The 17,273-nt window shown below is 56.4% G+C and overlaps 2 protein-coding genes across 16 annotated transcripts in view; one reads left to right on the forward strand and one right to left on the reverse strand.

Moving 5' to 3' along the window:
• Positions 1–356: 356 nt before the first annotated feature.
• JADE2 (jade family PHD finger 2) overlaps positions 357–17,273 on the forward strand; it is a 47,696-nt gene continuing 30,779 nt past the window's right edge. For 4 of the 12 annotated variants that reach the window (XM_082378919.1, XM_082378920.1, XM_082378930.1 and 1 more), the window contains exons 1-5: positions 5,587–5,689; positions 5,784–5,968; positions 7,499–7,627; positions 10,926–10,983; positions 13,107–13,195. In XM_082378919.1, coding sequence (XP_082235045.1) covers positions 7,562–7,627; positions 10,926–10,983; positions 13,107–13,195 — 213 coding nt within the window. In that variant the 5' untranslated portion in view covers positions 5,587–5,689; positions 5,784–5,968; positions 7,499–7,561. Of the gene's footprint in view, positions 461–527; positions 2,034–2,202; positions 2,321–2,759; positions 2,795–5,586; positions 5,690–5,783; positions 5,969–7,498; positions 7,628–10,925; positions 10,984–13,106; positions 13,196–17,273 lie in introns of those variants that run through there. The other 8 variants (XM_082378923.1, XM_082378927.1, XM_082378928.1 and 5 more) reach the window with 8 other exon arrangements.
• LOC309622800 (uncharacterized protein) lies at positions 2,322–4,043 on the reverse strand. Of its 4 annotated transcripts, none has more exons than XR_014241132.1 (4): positions 3,650–3,762; positions 3,282–3,456; positions 2,981–3,109; positions 2,322–2,743 (listed from the first exon to the last, which is right to left on the reverse strand). XR_014241132.1 is itself a non-coding variant. In XM_082378996.1 (4 exons), exons 1-4 carry the CDS (start codon positions 4,026–4,028, stop codon positions 2,514–2,516), a joined length of 903 nt encoding a protein of 300 aa, XP_082235122.1. In that variant the 5' UTR covers positions 4,029–4,043; the 3' UTR covers positions 2,322–2,513. The 4 variants fall into 4 exon arrangements, 1 of the variants encoding a protein (XP_082235122.1); XR_014241133.1 differs by having other exon boundaries at positions 3,579–3,756; XR_014241134.1 differs by having other exon boundaries at positions 2,981–3,060; positions 3,579–3,750.

Here is a 17,273-nt window from a genome sequence, read left to right on the forward strand (position 1 = left end):
AAGGTGGTTTCTGTCCCAGTTCACAACTCACCCACGTGCCTTCAAAGCCAAAGGTGAGGTGAAGAAATTATTGGACCATCTTTGAGGGGCAGCCAAAAAGGAGGGGGAAGAAAAAGTTGGCAATGATGCTTTGAGGATATTGGGCCAGGCTCCCAGGTCTTCCCCCCCCCTACCAAACCCCGCCTGAGAGCAGACCACCCCCTCCCTAGCTGGGAGCATCTGAGAAGGCTGCAGCTTGCCCCCCACTTCTCCCCATCCAGAAGGCCAGCCCTGCTCCTTCCTCGAGAGAAGGTGAGCGCGGCGGGCGCAGCGGGTTGGGTGGGTGTGGCCCGCGGCTCCGGGAACGGACCCAAGGCCCCGCCACCGCCCGAGAGCCGCCCGACAGCCCGCCTGCCTGGCGAGCGCAAGCTCTTCTTCCAGAAACTGCGAGGATCCCAGCGCACTGTTTGTGCACCACAAGGTCAAGTCGGGAAGTGGAGCCGGAGGAGGAGGGGCGAGGAGGCGAAGGGTGGGGAGAGGGGCGCCCCGCTTCCTCGCCAAGTGCCAATCCTTGGAAGTTGCCCCTTGGTTTTTAACCCTTTAGGGGGACTGGGAAGGACGAGCAAGGGGGAGGTGGCTACCCCGGGGCAAACTCCTACCGGGCCCTGGACGTGCAGCCACCCACCCACCCATCACTGCGTTCCCTACCCCCCGGAAATGCGGGGCAGAGCTGGGCGCCAGGAGGCACTCGGGCGGGGGGAGGGGGCGACGAACCCAAGAGGGACCCTCTCTACGGACCGCCCCTCCTTCTTGAGGTCGCCCACAATTTCAAGTTTCCCCCGCCCGGCATGTTAGTTTTCATCTGCTGTGGGTGGGGGAGGAGAGCCGCGCCCCCTCCCCCAGACTCGCGCGCGCCCCTCCCCTCCGCTCCTGCCAGCACTTTCTGCTCACTTCTGGCGCTGCGAAACGCCACGCGATTTATTCGTTTCGCATTTTAAAACCAGCGATTCAGGATCAGGGCCTAGAGCGAGGGTCTTCCAGCGCTGGAACCCCGGGAGGCGGGGTGCTCAGTGCAAACCTCGTTCCCTCCGCGAGTGTCGCCTTCAGGCTGTTATTTGCAAAGAAACGTCTTTTTGACGCAGGGAGAAATGGCAAATTTTAAGTACGTCATTAATATGGCGCCAAAAGATTTTTTTAAGTATAAGCTTGCTTTTTTTTTTTTTTTTTTTAAGGTTGCGGGGGGCGCCGCCCGGGTCTGGGGCGCGAAGGGGGCGGGGTGTGAGCAGAAAGTGTGAGTGAGAGAGTGGAGGGGCGGGGTATGTGTGTGAGTGTGTGAAGTGTGAGCAGACCTGATGGGACTTGCACGGGCGCAGCCGCCGCTTGGGCCCGGCCCTGGGGACAGGGCGGGCTGGGGGCGCCCCAGAGCCCGTGGGGAGTCCAGGCCCGAGGTGCAGGCAAGAGGGCGGTCCGGCAGCGTACCCTCCCCCCGGAGGCCTGCAACGCTACCTGAACCCGCAGCTGAAGCCAAACAACTGGGCGGGGGGGTGGAGGGGTGAGGGGGGGGTGTCAGGAGTGGAAATCCGAGTGAATAAGAAAAAAGTGGCTACTCCCCCTCCCTCGCTCCTCCCGCCCGCCCCCACCCCACCCCCACCCCAACACATTTTTTTTTTTTTCTAAAGAGATCACAAGGAAGTCTTGGTTTAAAAAGAAACAGAAACATACACAGGGGGGTTGGTGAATGGTGCCGACCGCGGCCATCGCAGTTGGAGGCTATTTGGGGGGGGTGGGTTAGAAGCGTCCATGGAGTTACTTTGCACCCACTCCTAGCGGCAAGGGCTTAGGTCTGGCGGGCTGACAGTCCCCGGCCGGGTGCGGTGCCGGGGACCCCACGGGCCCGGCCGCCTCCCTCGCCACGACCCCGGATGGATGCGCGCCCCCCGCCCGCCCGCGCCGGCCCCAGGAGCTCCGGGTTTCAGGAGCATCCTTCCCACGCCGGCCCCAGCCGCGGCGCGTAGCCGGGGGTAGCGGCCCTCGGAAGGGCACCGCGGAGCAAGGTAAGATCCAGCCCCCGGCGACTGGCCCTGCGCATCTCCACGGCGTTATTTTGTGTTTTTGCAACAGATCTCCAGCGCTCCTCGCTCCCTCGCGCTCTCTCTCTCTTGCTCGCTCGCTCCCTCTCTCTCCTGCTGGCTGCTTGTTCTAGGAAGCCAGCGCGCGGGGGGGGGGGGGGTGCCGATGCACAGCACAGGGGAGAGAGATTGCGCATGTTGGTCAGTCGTGTTTTAAAGAGTACATTGCGGGGAGGCTGAGAGGGGCGCATGCAACAACAACTTTTGGAAGGGTGAGCTTGGCGACCTTCTTTATTAATGACTGCGGCAAAGCGCCCCCGGGCCGGGGAGGGGGCGCGGGCGGGCGGGGGCGCGCCGGGGCTGCAACTTGCCCCGCGGGCTCTGGCAGGGCGGAGGGGCTGCGGCGGGAGACCTGTGCGGAGAGGAGGTCGCGCGGCCGGGTACGTGGGTTCGGAGGACCCGGGGCTATCTGCCCTCCTGTCTCCCCGAGTTTATTTTGTTGATACGCAGCACGTCCGGGCGCCGAACCGGGCTGAGCCGGTGCACATGACCCTGCGCTGGGCTCACGTGCAGCCGGTCCGGTCCCAGACACCTTCCGGGGGCCACCGCCTCCGCCCTGTCGCCCCCTCTCCGGGCTGGGTGCACGCGGGCTCTGCACGCGGGGGCAGCATGCTCAGCTCCCGGACGCGGAGGCTCTGCACAAATTAACCACAGTTTTTTGGAGGGGCGGGGGATACCCTTTCCAGGTGAGTATGGAGGGTGCGCAGTCCCAGCGCGGGGGGCGCGGGCTGGGGGTCGGGGGCAGCCCCCCCTCCAGGGCTGCGCGGGAGTCCAGCGGGGGAGAAGCGCTGGGAGTGGAAATGTACCGGCGGCGGCCGGAGCGGCGGGTGCGCGCCCGCGGGGCGACGGCAGGGGGCGTGGCCCTTGTTTACCTTCTCCCAAGTCTGCCGGTTCGCGTCCCGCTCTGGGGACGGTTCTGCAGTCCCCTGCCGTCCGCCTCCACCCCTGAGTCCTGGGTAGTACCGGGAAGATGTAGGCAAGCGGCGGCCCGAGCCTGGGACCTACTCACCTGACTCCCAAATGAGTGACATTGCAGCCCCCGCCCCCACCAAGCACCGCTGCAGTCCCTCTCCCGGATCCCGGCCCCGCCCCGCCCCCGGCAGAGGCATCTTCCCGGCCTCACCTCCTTCCTCCCTCTCTCCCTTTCTCCCTCCCTCCTTCCCACCCACTCGCCTGCGCCTGCGGAGCCGCTCCTGCCCGCCTCCTCCCCGCCTGGGTGCAGACTTGTGGCTCCCTCCGGTCCATTCCCGCTTATCCCTGGGCCCTGAGACACCCTCTTCTTCAGGCCAAGGGATGAGAGGGGGTCAGCTTGATGACTCGTAGCTTTAATGTCAGAAAAGGGGAATGTCTGCGAGACAAGCAGGAAGCCTTCGCTATAGCTTGTAGAGGCCCAGGACACCCACCCTCCCTACACACACACCATCCTCACACACACAGCTGCCACCCCCCAAGGGGCTCGGCTGCCCTCACCCGCTACGCCTCAGCCCCTCCTCCAGCCCCGGGGGCCAAGGCCACCTCCCGGCGCCACCCCGGGCCCGAACCGCTTCTTGCCCTTCCTTCGACTGGGCCGGAGCCCCCCGCAGCCACCTCCGGCTCCTCCTCCCGGCTCCCGCGGTCAGAATCACGCCGGCGCGCCTCCAGCCTGCTGTCCCCCGGACTGCCTTTAGGGGCAGGCTGGAGGCGCGCGCCACCCCCTCCCAATCCCCTTATCCTCTGCTGCCGGCCGGGACATTTTTCCTTAACACCTTGAACGCAGATCTCCTGCCCTGGGCTACTGGGAACGGGAAGGGCTGTGTTTCCCTTTTCTCGGTGCCAAGGGCAGGAAGCATGCGGCGCCTCTGGTCTCTGCAGACTCCCAAACCTTGCCCCGCGCTTAACATTCTCTCTCACTCCTTTACCCCATCCCCCCGCCGCCTCCATCTACTGCGGGATTCCAAGACACAAAGTTTCATATAGGGTCTGAGTTTTCAGGGTGTCCTCAGGAGGAGTCGTGTTTGCACTCCCAGCTGAGGAGCTGAGTGGGCACGACTGACCTGCCACCTTGCCTTTGTTGCAAGGGGGAGGAGCCCTGAGCTTTGAGTCCAGACAAACTGTGAGGATGTCCCTTTAACGTTTATGTTTGCAAACTGAGTCCTGGGCCTGGGTGGTGGTTGGGCTGCCTGGCCCCTCCTCCCAGGGTGGCATTAACTCCCTCCCTTCACTGGTAAAATTCCCAGTAGGACATTTGGCAGAAGATCTGGGCAGGGAGCTGCCAACCAGGCCTGGCCCTGTCTCCTGGGTTCCCAGGATGCTGGCTTCTCCCCTACCCTGACTTCTCCCACCTTAGGGCCCCAAGTGAAGGCACCATCCCTCCCATCCCATCTTCCTCAGGCGGGTTGGGACTGGCAAAGTGATCTAACAAGAAGAGAAGGAAAATAACAACAGAGTAACTGTAAGAGGAAGGAATGAGTAATAAAGCCGACCCAGGCAGGGAGGAGGGCTTTTATGTTTAAGAGATGCTATTTGCTTTTTAGGTCACAGGCTGCAAAAACAGGCTTTGATCCGAAGTGGGCGAATAATTTATTGAGAAAGTTTGCATGGTAGGGGAAAAAAGGGATGTTTGTTTGATCTGGAGGCCTCTCAGTTGTCCCAAGTGCTGTTGGCTGTTGTTTAGAGTGGAAAAGCATTTGGTTCCACAGCAAATGCCTCACCGAGGGAAGTCCTCGCCCCAGGCAGCAAGACTTGCAGTGAATGTTGGTTTTGAAATTGTTTAGCCAAGGGTCTCCCCAGCACTTTTGGAGTTGAAGTGTTTAAGGATAGAGTTGTTTGGGCTCGGGATGCAGCAAATGTGTCCAGAACATTTCCCATCCAACAGGCTTTTCCTTTCCCTAAATTGCCTGGCTAAACAGCCAATAACACTGATCCAAGAGGCTGTCAGAAATCTCCACGTAGCTTTCGTTGACAGGTGAGGTGGGACTGCTGATCCCCAGTCCCCAAGTCCTTCCAGAATCATGAGGTTAGGCTTTTGACACTGATTTCCACATCCTTGAGGTTGGGGGCAAGGTATTCTGGTTAATCAGTGTTCCAGTTAACAGGGAGGTACTTGTCTTATACCCAAGACCCAAGTCAGAGGCTTCTAGTCCAAATTCTTAACAGCTCATCCAGCAGGCTCTTTGTGGGGCTCACAGTTTTCCCTTTAGGTTCTCCAAGGGGAGGCCAAGTCAGAGTTATGAGGAGGAGGGTACCCCTTGCTTGCCCTGTCCTCCACATAGGACCCTCACTATGTGTCTCAAAGATGAGGAACCCGGGAAGATTCTCAGACAGCCCATAGGAATCTGGAATACCCCAGCCATACCTGGGAGTTGTAGGTCTGTGCACTGTACACTGTACCCCCTGGGGGGGGGAGGGGGGCAAGGTGCACTATTTGGAGCCAGACAGTCTAGGTTTGAATGCTAGCTTTGCAGTCACCAGCTGTGGCAATTGCTCTGTGCCTCAGTTTCTTCATCTACAATTGAGGTTAATAACAGTACCTACCTCATGGTGGGTGTGTGGATTAAACGATATATTGCATAAAGAAGACTAAGCACAAAGCCAGGCATGTGGTAAGCACTTGATTAGTATTAGCCATTCTTACTATTATTATTAATGACCTGGATAGGACCCAAATGCAGCTGACCTTTGATCTCTCCCCTTTAGGCTAGGCCAGAGAGCCAGCTCCCTTCTCTGAAGAAGGGATCAGAAGGACCCTGCAGTTGCCAATGGGCAGCCATCCATGGGAGCGAGTGGACTGAGCTTTGCCCTCTCTGAGGTGGAGGGTAGGGTGCGAAGGTGCTGAAGGACAAAGTAGACAAAGCCCCTTTCTGTCTCCCAGGATCCCCTTGGTATGTCCCCAGAACTGGGTCTGGAGGGTGGGTGTGGACAGTGTGTTCTAGGGGAGCTGGGTGCCCCCTGGGACACTTGGAATTGCAGGTGGGCAGTGGTGGGTGTTGGAGGAGGGTTAGGCTCCCGCATGATTGGAGAAGTAAGTTTGAGGATCTGTGTATACAGAATCATTTTTGTCATGGCAGTTGCTGTCCCCGAGAAGGCATCAAAGTTAATGAGAGATAGCAAAGAGTGGGGCTCTGACCCCCGTTTAAAATGGTTTAAGAGTGTGCAGCTCTTGCTTTCTGAATGTCTGGCCTTCCCGACACAAGCAGGCTCTGAGGACAGGTTTTCCAGCCGAAATATCATTAAATTGTATTAGCATCTTATTACACACACGCCTTAGTGGCCTGCCTCAGACAGGGAGAGTTTTTGTTTCTCTTTGAAAGATTGTGTCTGGAATGGTAAATTGCCTGCTTGAAAGCCTCCCCACCCCCCCTTTTTTTAAGGAGGAAGACGAAATCCTGCTGTGTGTGGTGGCAGGCTGGGTAGGCCTGGTGGCCCCCAGAGAGGAGAGGCCGGAGGCCAGGTTGGGGTGTTTTAACTGCCTAGGGAGCTGCTGCAGTAGCAGGCCTGAAAGGCCCACTGTTTCCAGGGTCAGCTGGAAGGGCGTTAATGGACGCCCAGGGTGTTTATTTGAGTTTATTTGTGGAGAGGTCTTTAAAAGGGGGCTGGCATTGGGCATTGGTGTTTCAAGTCCAGACCCGAGGCCCCCACTAAGACCAATGGCTAGTGTTGCCAAGAAAACATCTGCCACCAAATTGCTGCCCTATTACTGAGTTGACATTGATCATTAGCCAGGAGCCCAACCAAATAAAGCCTCCTGGAAAATGTGTGAGGTTAAGACAGGGAAGGCGGGCTATGCAAACGGGACGAAATCTTGGGCTGAGGTGTTTGCTCTCGCAAGCCGCGAGCAGGCCAGCTGGGCTGTGTGGTCCCACACTTCTAGAGGGAGGAGACAAGAACACACGCGGCACTCCATGTGTACCAAGCCCCTGTTATGTGCTGGGGCGCCAGCAGGGATCCAAACAGTTGCGCTTTTTACTCTCGTGGAACGTATTTTCCCAAGGAGGACATTCAGCAAGTAGCTCAACAAACACAAATTATGATGGGTGCCCTGAAGAAGCGGACTGATTGGGTGGTGGGCTTTCTGTAGATAAGGCAGCTGGCATAGACCTCTGTGACGTTTAAGCCGAAACTTGAAGGATGAAAAGTCAGACGTGCCTAGGCTGCGTAGATCATCCCAGGCAGAGAGCACACCTGTGCACAGGTCTTGACCCATGGACTGTTTGGTTTGTTTCGGGAAATGAAAGGAGGCCAGTTTGGCTGGGAAGTGGTGGGGATGGGGGCGGTGGTCAGTATGTGGTAGGCAGGGGTAAGATCTCGTAGGGTCTTATGGTCAGAAGCTTGAGTTTTGCCCTTTGAGCAGCAGGAAGCCTTTGAAAGATTTTAAATAGGGCATGACATGATCTGATTTATGCTTTTTGAAGATTATTCTGGCTGCTGTGTGGATCTTGGATTATGAGGGAGCCATAGCGGAAGCTGGAAGATGAATGAGGAGTCCTGCAAGAGATGAGACTGGCTTGGACCAGTATGGTAGCAGTAGAGATAGGGGAAAGGTGGGTGGATTCTCACTGTGTCCTGGGGGGAGCGCCCACTGGACTTGCAAGGGTTGGCGGTGGGGCGGAGGAGGCTGTGGGCTGCTGCTCATTGAGGGGACTCAAAGAGGGGGCCCGAAGGAGAGCCGTGTGTGTCTCCGTGCTGGGGATGGTGTGGGAGTGCAAGTGGGCTGGTGGCAATGGCAGGAAAAGGGGACACTTTCTTTCCCAGAGTCGTCTTTGTAGGTAAGGTTTCAGGAGCACTTTCTGTCCCTAAAAGCAAGTGCCTTGTGACCCTGAGGTATTTTCCCAGAGCAGACCTTGCTTTGGGAGAGGTTGGGGGAGGCGGTGGAAAAGGAAACCCAGAGGCCAAGACCATGTCTTGGCACTCCCATCCCCCGCCTGCATGTATAGCCCTGGATTTCAGCTTTGGTAAAAGAGCCGTCCCTGTCCCCTTTGCTGGGTTGGAGAGGGCCTTCATGGGGCAAAGGGCTATGCCACAGGGGAGCCCAGGCCTCGTTTGGGGCTTCATTAGCCACTGACAGTAGAGGCTCACCTGCGGCAGGGAGGCCTTTGGAACAGACTTGGTTCAAAGGAAAGAAGCAAAGCAGTGGTTTCCCTCTGAAGCCTAGTTATTATTCAAGTTAAGCCACCGCAGATTCTGCTCCCTTAATAACACCCTGCTAAGGAGGACTCTGGGGTGTTTCACAGAGGGCAGGTTGGACGGGCGGCTGGCTGAGGGTGGGGTGCAGGTCTGCACGCTGACAGGGCACACTGGTCCTAGGCAGTGAGAAGGTCATTGGCAGTCAAGAGGTCCTGTTGTAGGGGACCTTGCTTACCGTACAGGCTCACTGCCTCGCTGAGGAGGCCTTCAGGTGGGCACTGGTGGGCGCAAGAACTATCCACCTGGCCCGAGTCCACTGTGGAATTAAGAACCAGCACTCATACGGAGTGCCAGCCACTGTGCTAAGGGCTTTATACTGCTCTCATTTACTCACCAGCTGGTTCTGGCCCACAGATGTGTTTAGTTTGGCCCTCTCAAAGTGTTTTAAAAATCTGAATCAGTTGCCAACATTTTAAGTTCAGGAGATTTATGTAAAATTCCAGATCCAGTTTGTGTCCTTTGGGAGGTGTGTCTTTTCCAAGGTCCCTGGTCTAGTGAGGGGTGCAGGTAGTATTTGAACTTGGCCTCCCTGAATCCAGTGCTCCTGCTTTTATGCTATGAGAGGGCCTGGCTTGCAAGTGCCCCTTTGCTGGAAATGAAGAGAAATGCAATTCATGTAGAGGATTGCAGGAGAAAACAGGTGGATGCGCTTAGAGCACCTCTCCCCCTACTCCCGTTCCACCTGTGACAGGGCTGGGTTGGCAAGATGTAGGCTAGAGTCAGAGTTCTGCTAAAGTCACCTCATCACACTCAGACCCCGGAGGACAGCAAGGATGGGCAGCTGTGGGTGGTGGAGCATTATTGCCCCATTCAGTGTATGACCTGAGCCACTGGGCTGCTTGCACTCTGCTGCACAGAGGCAGGGTAACCTAAAGGTCAAGAACATGGTCTCCTGAGTCAGACCTCTTACGAGCACTGTGATCTTGGGCAAGTCACTTAACCTCTGAGCTTCATTTTCCTCAGCTGCAAAAGGGAAGCAGCCATCAGGCCCACCAGCACCAAAGGGCTGTTCTGAGGCCTCAGTGAGGTCCCTCAGTGAGGACGCACCCCCTCCCCAAGCAATGGGTGCTTAGCAGTTTTAGCTCTTGTTCCTGCCTCCTTGGTGTCCATGCTACCACTAGGCATCCCTCCATACCCCCACACCCTCTAGAGAGCACTTTGCCTGCACCTTTGGAGCTGGGCAGCAAGCAGCCCCAGTGAACCTTCCTGTCATCCTGATCCTGCTACTGGGGACACAGAGGTGGAGAGAAGCTCCTGGCTAAGGTCAAGTATGAGGCAGGAGGGTACTTCTGAGTAGCTCGGAGTTCTGGGTAGTCACACCCCACCTTAGAGAGCCAATGCTCCCTGGTCTCTGCAGGGCCACAGTCAAATAAGGTGACCCCCAGGCTTGGGCATGAGCAGACTTGGGATGACAGCAGGTGGCAAATGGGATTCCGAGTGGGGGTGGGGAGCCTGGCTGGCCTGCAGCTGGGACGGGCAGCGGGGCTTTTTCCCTACTGACACTGGCTCCTTGTCCTTTGCTGTGGACAGTGAGGCGGCCCAGGGTCTAGACTGACAGGAGCATGGTGGGAAGCACTCTGGGCCCTGAGCCCCAGGTCTCTTCTCACGTTAGGACTCGGCCACTGACTAGCTGCGAGACCCGGGGCAGGTTAACAAGCCACTCAGTGTGCTCCCCTCCAAGAGGGGACAAGAGCAGGCTCTGCCACCCAGGACTCTGCAGGATTAGAGGAAATAGTGGGTGGGAAAGCACTTCCAAGAGGCAGGAGCTGACAGGGGCACAAAGGCAGCTCAGTGTGGGCTCAGGGATCAGACCACGTGGATTCAAACCCCAGCTCAGCCAGTCACTAGCAGGACAAGGCACTGAGCCTCGTCAGTAAAAGAAGCTAATAGCTCACAACTCCCCAGGCTGTTAGGAGCTGAGATAGCATGGGGAGGGGAAAGAGCTCAGTATGGGAGAGCTGCCCTTCCTACCTCGAAGTTAAATACTGTCGTGGAGAGAAAGTTGGTTTTTACTTTTATCTGGAGAAGGCCATTGAGGGGAGGGAGGGCAGCCCAGCCCAGCCCATTCACCCTGGGCCTGGTGTGGCTCAGGGGCCCAGCTTGCAGCCTCCCTGCCCCCACCCCATTTCCACACCCCTCTGGCTGCTGCTCTCAGTATGTGCCCTCAGTGCTGTCTGGACTGGCTTGTCCCTCAACTCCGATAACCTGGTCCTCCTGGAAGAGTCAGTCTTGTTTCCTGTGCCCTCCCTCCTCAGCACCCAGCAGGGTACCACTTGTAACTTGTAGGTGAGAGTGGATTCTTCGGTGGGCCTGAGTTTCCTTGAGTAGAAGCTGGCACTGGGCAGGTCCTAGTCTCTGTTCATTCTGGGGCTGCTGACCCCCCTTGCCCTCCCTCACCTTTGACCAGACTCTCCGTTGTCTGAGGCTCTGGGCTCAGGAGGTGGGAGATGCCGCCCCCTCTCCCAGCCCCAGGGCCCTTGTAGGTGGGCGGGGAGAGGGAGAGGCTGGTGAGGAGAAGGCTAGGGCACGACCTTGTTCTCACTCTTTCTCTGCAGTGGGGTGAGCGTGGGGAGGTAGGTTATTGGGCAATTTTCTGAAAGATTGAGGATTTCCCAAGCCGCCTGTGAGTATAATGGGGCCTGCCTTTCATTGCAGATGGAAGAGAAGAGGCGAAAGTACTCCATCAGCAGCGACAACTCTGACACCACCGACAGTAAGGCCTTCCATCTCGGGCTCCTACAGGGAAAGTGTTTGCATAGTTATCAGGCCCACAGGCCCAGGTGGGGGGACACTGCCCCATGGTCTCAATGGTGATGAAAGCATAAATCAGGCCAGGTCCCTCTGCTCCTAAGAAAGTCCCCACACCACTATGGCCTCCAGGGCCTTGCCGTCCTCTTTACTCTACTCCCCTTTACCCTCTAGCTCTCAGCCCCATGTGTTTTGCTCTGGTTGGAACAGATCAACTCCCCCCTGGGCCTTTGCCTGTGCTGTTCTTGGCTGCTAGGAACACATCCCTCTCCCTCTGGCCCTGCCGTTGAGTCAGGGCCCTGTAGAAGTGTCCACACAACAGATAAAAAACCTGTCACTCTTCATTATAGTGACCTGATAAGTATCATTTCCCAACCAAGTATCATTTCCTTATTAAGGTAAGCTCCTTGATAAGAGGGGTCATGTCTTGCTGACGGCTGTATCCAGCTAGATTGGGCACATAATAGGTGATCAGTAAATGTTTGCTGAAAAAATTAATGAAGGAGTCTGACTTTCATGGGATCTTGGCAACAGAACCTCAGGGTAGACTTGTGCAGGGGCTGGGTGTGCCAGCCCTGGATGGGGGGGTGGGGCACTGTTACAGAGAAAATGGGGCTTAGGGAGCCTCTTCTGAAATACAGAGGTGAAAAGGGAGGTTTGTGTCAGGTGAGGGCTTCTTTCTGGTACTAGAAGGCAGCTCTTCTCAGATGCCCTAGGAACCTGGGCCTGCATGAGCCAGTCGGAGTAAAGAGTTCCATTCTGCCCTGTGTAGGAGAGACACTCTGCCAGGAAGATCCCACTTAGCAGTGCCCTCTGGTGAAAGCCCAGGCTGAGGAAGAGCCTGCACTGCCAGGGAGGCTGGGCCTGGAGCCCTGCAGCTGTAGACCTTAGTTTGTTCACGTATGTGGTGAGCAACTGGGATTGGGGAGATCTCCAAGGCCCCTTAGAGCTCCCGGAGTTCTCTGTTCCCCCGGAGCCTGAGGACACATGCACTAGAATGAGAAATCAGGTCCCAGCCTCTTCTCTCCCTCCAGGTTTCACTCATTGTCCTTTGGGGTCTGTTTGCTCAGCTTGGCTCTGGTGTCTGACCTGGCCGGCTGTTCCTCCCTGCAGCAGTAGATCACAGTGTCCGGCCCTTTGTGGCTGCAGTCACACTGCCTGTGGCCTGTTTCAGTAGAGCCAGGAAGAACTGCATCCTCTGCTTCTAACTTTATTTCAGGCAAAGGAAGTGTTGAGGGCCAGGCGCCCGCAAGGGAGAGCATCTGGGCAGCTGAGCCCTGTTTCTGCATTGGAGTTGGGCCAGGCTGAGGCATCCTCCCTTTTCACCAGTCCCCACCACTACCCATCCATAGCTGCTGCTCCTTTGACCCGTAGGAGCGGGGGCCAACCTGAGTGTAGTCCAGCGAGGGCCTCTAGACCCTAGTGATAATAGGTAGTCTTTATCAAGGCAGCGCTGTGTGCCAGGGACCGTGCTAAGACTTTACAGGCATGATGTCATTTAATTCTCACAACAACTCTTTGAAGATAGTTATTCTCTGCCCCCATTTTATAGAAAAGCAAGCTGAGGCTCAGAGAGACTAAGTCATTCGTCCAGGGCGAGGAGCTAGTAAGTGGCTGAGCCAGGGCTCAAGGTTAGTCTGTGGGTCTACTTTAGAGCAGCAGTCTTCCCACTACCTTGTCTCGCCTCTGCATACCCACTGGGCATCATCCCAGAGTGTCTAATCAGCAGTGGGGGTGGAGAGTGGCCACAGAAGGCTTATTATAGCCCTCCTTCACCAAGGAGGAAGCAGAGGACCAGAGAGGACAAGGGACTTGTCATGGATCACACACAGGAAGCTAATACTGAGTCCTTGTCCAACTGCCTTTCACCTCCCAGGCCTCTTCTGGTTGGTGAGTAGAGGAGGCATCATGTCCCCATTCATCGTTGGAAAGGCCCAGAGCAGGGTCAGTCCACCAGGTGCTTACAGAGGTCTTCACCTCCTGAACATTCAAGACAGAGCTTTCCTGACAGGCCTCCTTTCCTTGGACATGGGTGGGTGGTGTTCCTGGCCTTCCAGGGGCCCCTCATGGGCTGTGCTCTCTCTGCAGGTCATGCTACATCTGCATCAAGATGCTCCAAACTGCCCAGCAGCACCAAATCAGGCTGGCCCCGGCAGAACGAAAAGAAACCCTCAGAGGTGGGTAGTGACAAGTATCCTGGAGAAAGATGAAACAGAGGTGGAAAGGAGAGGGCGGGATGTATGGGGGAAGTGCAGGTATATGGGGGGAGGGGAGAGGATTCCTGGCAGAGGGTGCAGTCATTGCAGAACAAGACCAGTATGGCTGAGTAGAGTGGATGGGAGGAAGGGGTGGGGGAGCCAGTTCTCATAACCTTGTAGGTTGTTGTAAAGATGTTCCTATTGATCTGAGTGAGAGGAGAAGCCTTTCAAGGATCATAAGCAGGGTAATAATGTAGTCTGCAGTTCTAATGAAAGGTCCCACTGGCTGCTGTGAGGAGAGGGGAATATGAGGGGCAAGGGTGGGAGCGGGGAGGATTCTTTGGCAGTTGTCCAGGAGAGAAATGACGGTGGCTTAGAGCTGAGTGATGGCAGTAGGATAAGAAACAGTAGGACCTGGGACATTCTGGAGGTTGAGCCAAGAGTGACAGGATTTGCTGATGTAGGGATGAAGGGTGGAGTCCTCAAAGTCATCCAGTAGGTCATCCACTCCTTATTATGCCCATTTCACATGCATCTGCCCTTTAAGCCTTCCTTACTTTGACTCTGTTTCTTGGGACAGGTAGAGGTACTTATGGCCTCTGGAGCTGTGGAGAAGAGCTTTGGGGGTGGGTAGACAAATGGACATGCGATCCTGCCTCTGCAGCCCCTGAAAAATTGCATCCTAGAGCCTCATCGCTCCCTCTTAGGTCTTTAATGCATTGCACTGGGCACAAAAGAGACCCTTGGCACAAATGAGGCTGCCAGAGCCTTGAGTACCCAAGAAGGGGGTTGCTTTTGAATCTGACCCTTAAGAGAGAGATTGTTCTGCAGCCCAGAGAGTAGCCAGGCACTGGGCTAGACACTACTTTTTTAACCCTCCTGTTATAATGAGGAAATTGAGGATCCTAAGGTTATACAGCCAAGATGTGAGGTTCTTGGGGCCAACCGCGCCAAGGGTGGGAAGGCTTAGAGTTCTGGGGCAGAGCACTTGGCCCGGGTTGAGGGAGGATATCTTTGTTCTGAGCCTGGCAGCCTCCTCTCCCCTCCCTCACTGCAGGGGCCATCCTGGAGCTGCTATCATTAGCCAGTCCCCGGGGGTGGTGGGGGGTCTTCCGAAGAACCTTGCATTTGAAAAAGGACTCCCCGCCTCCTCCGGGAGCTGGCCTACCCTGGGACTCTCCTTTTGTGGGGTTGGGGGTGGGGACACCTTTGAGACTTGAAACCTCCCATTCCCATCCCCCAACCAAGTGTCCTCCCTCGGCCCTATAGGGGAGCGGTGGAGATGGAAGGAGATATCTCCAGGAATGCAGTCAGGACTGGCATGAAAGCAGAGGGTGAGGTGGGCATGGGAGGATGCTGTTCTTGAGGCTCTTGGCACTTCCTGGTCTAGCCCTGCTCAGTGGGTGGAAGGCATGTGCTCATGTGCACTGGAAAGTAGGATGCAGAGTGTGCTGGGCCCTGGGGGTCCCTGGGACCACCCCTCCACCCCTCTACCCCCACCCCCATCTTGAGAGCTGCAGGGGCTCCCAATTACTACTAGGGTTGGATTAGTAAAACAATAGCCATCTTTTGTGCCTTTCTGGTCCTGGAAGGCAGGAATTGTTCTGCCTGTTTTGGAGCTGAGGAACCTGCCTCTCAGAATCCCACCTGCCCCCTGCTTTCAGGGGCTATTCAGATTGGAGAAAGGAGGGGAAGTTCTGGGGAGGCCCTGGGGCTGGCTTAATCCCTTCCCCTGACTCTCCCTTCATGCCCCAGTGGGAGGAAGGGCCTCCTCTCAGGGCGGAGATGCCTGGGGCAGTGCTGCCATCTACACCCGGGATAGGCAGGGGGCTGGGGGGAAACAGGTGTCAAGCAAAGGCTGAGGGGAAAGGGTGATTTGCATGGGGCTGAAAATTCCCCTGCCTCTTGGGTTTTCCAGCACAGGGCCTTTGAACCTTTCCCCACCTAAAAATAGAGTCAAACCATTGCAAGGGTGTTGATCCCCAGCCCTGCTGGGGACTGGCCATGCACGGCCCTGGGTTCAAACCCAGGAGCCTCTGCAGGGGGCTCTGAGGCCTGACTGGAGACACCCGCCCTCAAGTCTTAGGCTCCAGGAGAGCTGAGGAAGTCTTCCCCGCCTTGAACTGTCGCCAAGGACAGGCTTTTCCTCCCACAGCAGGCTGGAGAGCAGCCTGCGAGGTTTCCCTCGTCCCCTAAGTGAGGAGGCTGAGCCATAGCCGGCATAAATTCCAAGTTATCGTGGGGCAGAGAGGAAACCATCAATGAAAGCTTCCAAATTATTTGGCTCATGAGAAGGCAGAGATGAAAGCGAGGATTTGGCGGCAGATAACGTTTGCAGTAAATCTCTTCACTGGGCTGTCCCTTCTCTTTATGTGCATGGGCTGGAGAGAAAGGCCTTTATAATCTGCGGGGGCTGGGGGCCGAGGGCTGTGGACACCTGGTGAAAGGGCATCTGGAGTCCCTTCTGCTCAGTCCCCAGAGTAAGAAGCCGGAGGAGGGGGTGCTGGTTTTCAGGCTGCTCACACGGTCTGCTCCCAGTCTGGCCCAAGTTCCCAGCCTCAGTGCTTGCAACTTGAGATGTGTGTGGCGCAGGAGTCCCTTCCTGGCGGCCGCAGAGCCACGGGACCCGTGGTTTACTTCGTCTCCTCATCTGTGAAGGTGGACGGTGATGGGTGGAGATTTGAGGATTAGGAGTGTTTAGCGTAGCAGCAGCACTGGCACGTAGAGAAGCCACCAGCTATGGAAAGAGCTGGGGCTGGGTTTAGGCGACACTGGCAGGGCTGCCCCTGGAACGACCTGTGCACTCTGAGGGTGCAGATCAAGGAGCACCCTATACACCAGCGGGAGGTGCCCCAGGCTGGAACAAAGTGCTCTGACCAGGAGTCAGGACCCTGGACAGGGCCGAGGCCTTGAGGCCCAGCTTCCCTTCTGGCCCTTAACCAGTGGGTGGCCTCCCTCATCCTGAGTGAAAGGGGACTGCAGGCCTCAGTACTGGGGGCTGAAAGAACAGGCCCTGGGATTCCTGGGAGGCTGGGTTAGGATTTTTGGTGGAAGTACACTAAGTCTGCAGTTGGCCCGAGGATCCCATTTGGCAGTGGAGGGGAAAGGTGGGGCTGACCCCCAGAACACAGGCTGCTGCCTTCTTCTGCTCTGCCTGCCAGCGGGATCCCAACAAAGCTGAGATCTGACCCTTGGGGCTTAAGTCGGCCAGACTAGTCCTGAAGGAGAGGAAGGGATTAGCCTGGTTAGGGAGGTGATATTAGTACATAAACCGTGCTGAGGCGTTGGGTTTCTGGCCTGGCCTGTCTCACCAAATAGCATGAACATAACTTAGTGGGTCGTATCTGTGAGAGCCTGATAGAGATCACAGACCAGAGATTATTTTTTTAAATACCAATATCAGACCCCCATCCCTTATCATTCCCAAGAATTCTGACTTAAATGTTCTGGAGTAGGACCCCAGGTACCTGTACTTTTTAAAAGCCCTCCTGCTGGAAGCCAGGCTTAAGAACTACTGCCATAGGGTAGGAATAAAGACGCAGACGTAGAGAACGGACTTGAGGACACAGCGGGGGAAGGGGAAGCTGGGATGAAGTGAGAGAGTAGCAGTGACATATATACACTACCAAATGTAAAGTGGATGGCTAGTGGGAAGCAGCCGCATAGCACAGGGAGATCAGCTCGGTGCTTTGTGACCACCTAGAGGGGTGGGATAGGGAGGGTGGGAGGGAGGCTCAAGAGGGAGAGGATATGGGGATATATGTGTACATATAGCTGATTCACTTTGTTATACAGCAGAAACTGACACAACATTGTAAAGCAATTATACTCCAATAAAGATATTAAAAAAAAAAAAAAAAAGAACTACTGCCATAGACATTTTCTCCTGATCTGCTAAGACAGGAGTTTCTGGCTTGGTCCTCCCTGGAAGTTGAGGGAGGAAGGGAAGGCCTTCCAGCCTGGGTCTGTGACCTAAACAAAGGCTGGGAGTGTGGGTGGGGGCATCCCGCAGCTCACCCCTTCTCCCAAAGCAGCCAGGGGACTGACAGGTTTCTGC

The sequence above is a fragment of the Balaenoptera borealis genome (genome assembly GCF_965194805.1).
Source record: "Balaenoptera borealis genome assembly, chromosome: 2".
NCBI classification, from domain to species: Eukaryota; Metazoa; Chordata; class Mammalia; order Artiodactyla; family Balaenopteridae; genus Balaenoptera; species Balaenoptera borealis.

What these genes read in the sequence shown, in the direction of transcription:
- LOC309622800 (XM_082378996.1), bottom strand. Translation starts at nt 4,028, where the DNA reads ATGGAGGCGGCGGGGGGATGGGGTAAAGGAGTGAGAGAGAATGTTAAG. An exon ending in GAGCGGCTCCGCAGGCGCAG is followed by an intron (nt 3,110 to 3,281) that starts GCGAGTGGGTGG and finishes TCAGGTGAGTAG; the next exon opens with GTCCCAGGCTCGGGCCGCCG. An exon ending in ACCGGCAGACTTGGGAGAAG is followed by an intron (nt 2,744 to 2,980) that starts GTAAACAAGGGC and finishes TAATTTGTGCAG; the next exon opens with AGCCTCCGCGTCCGGGAGCT.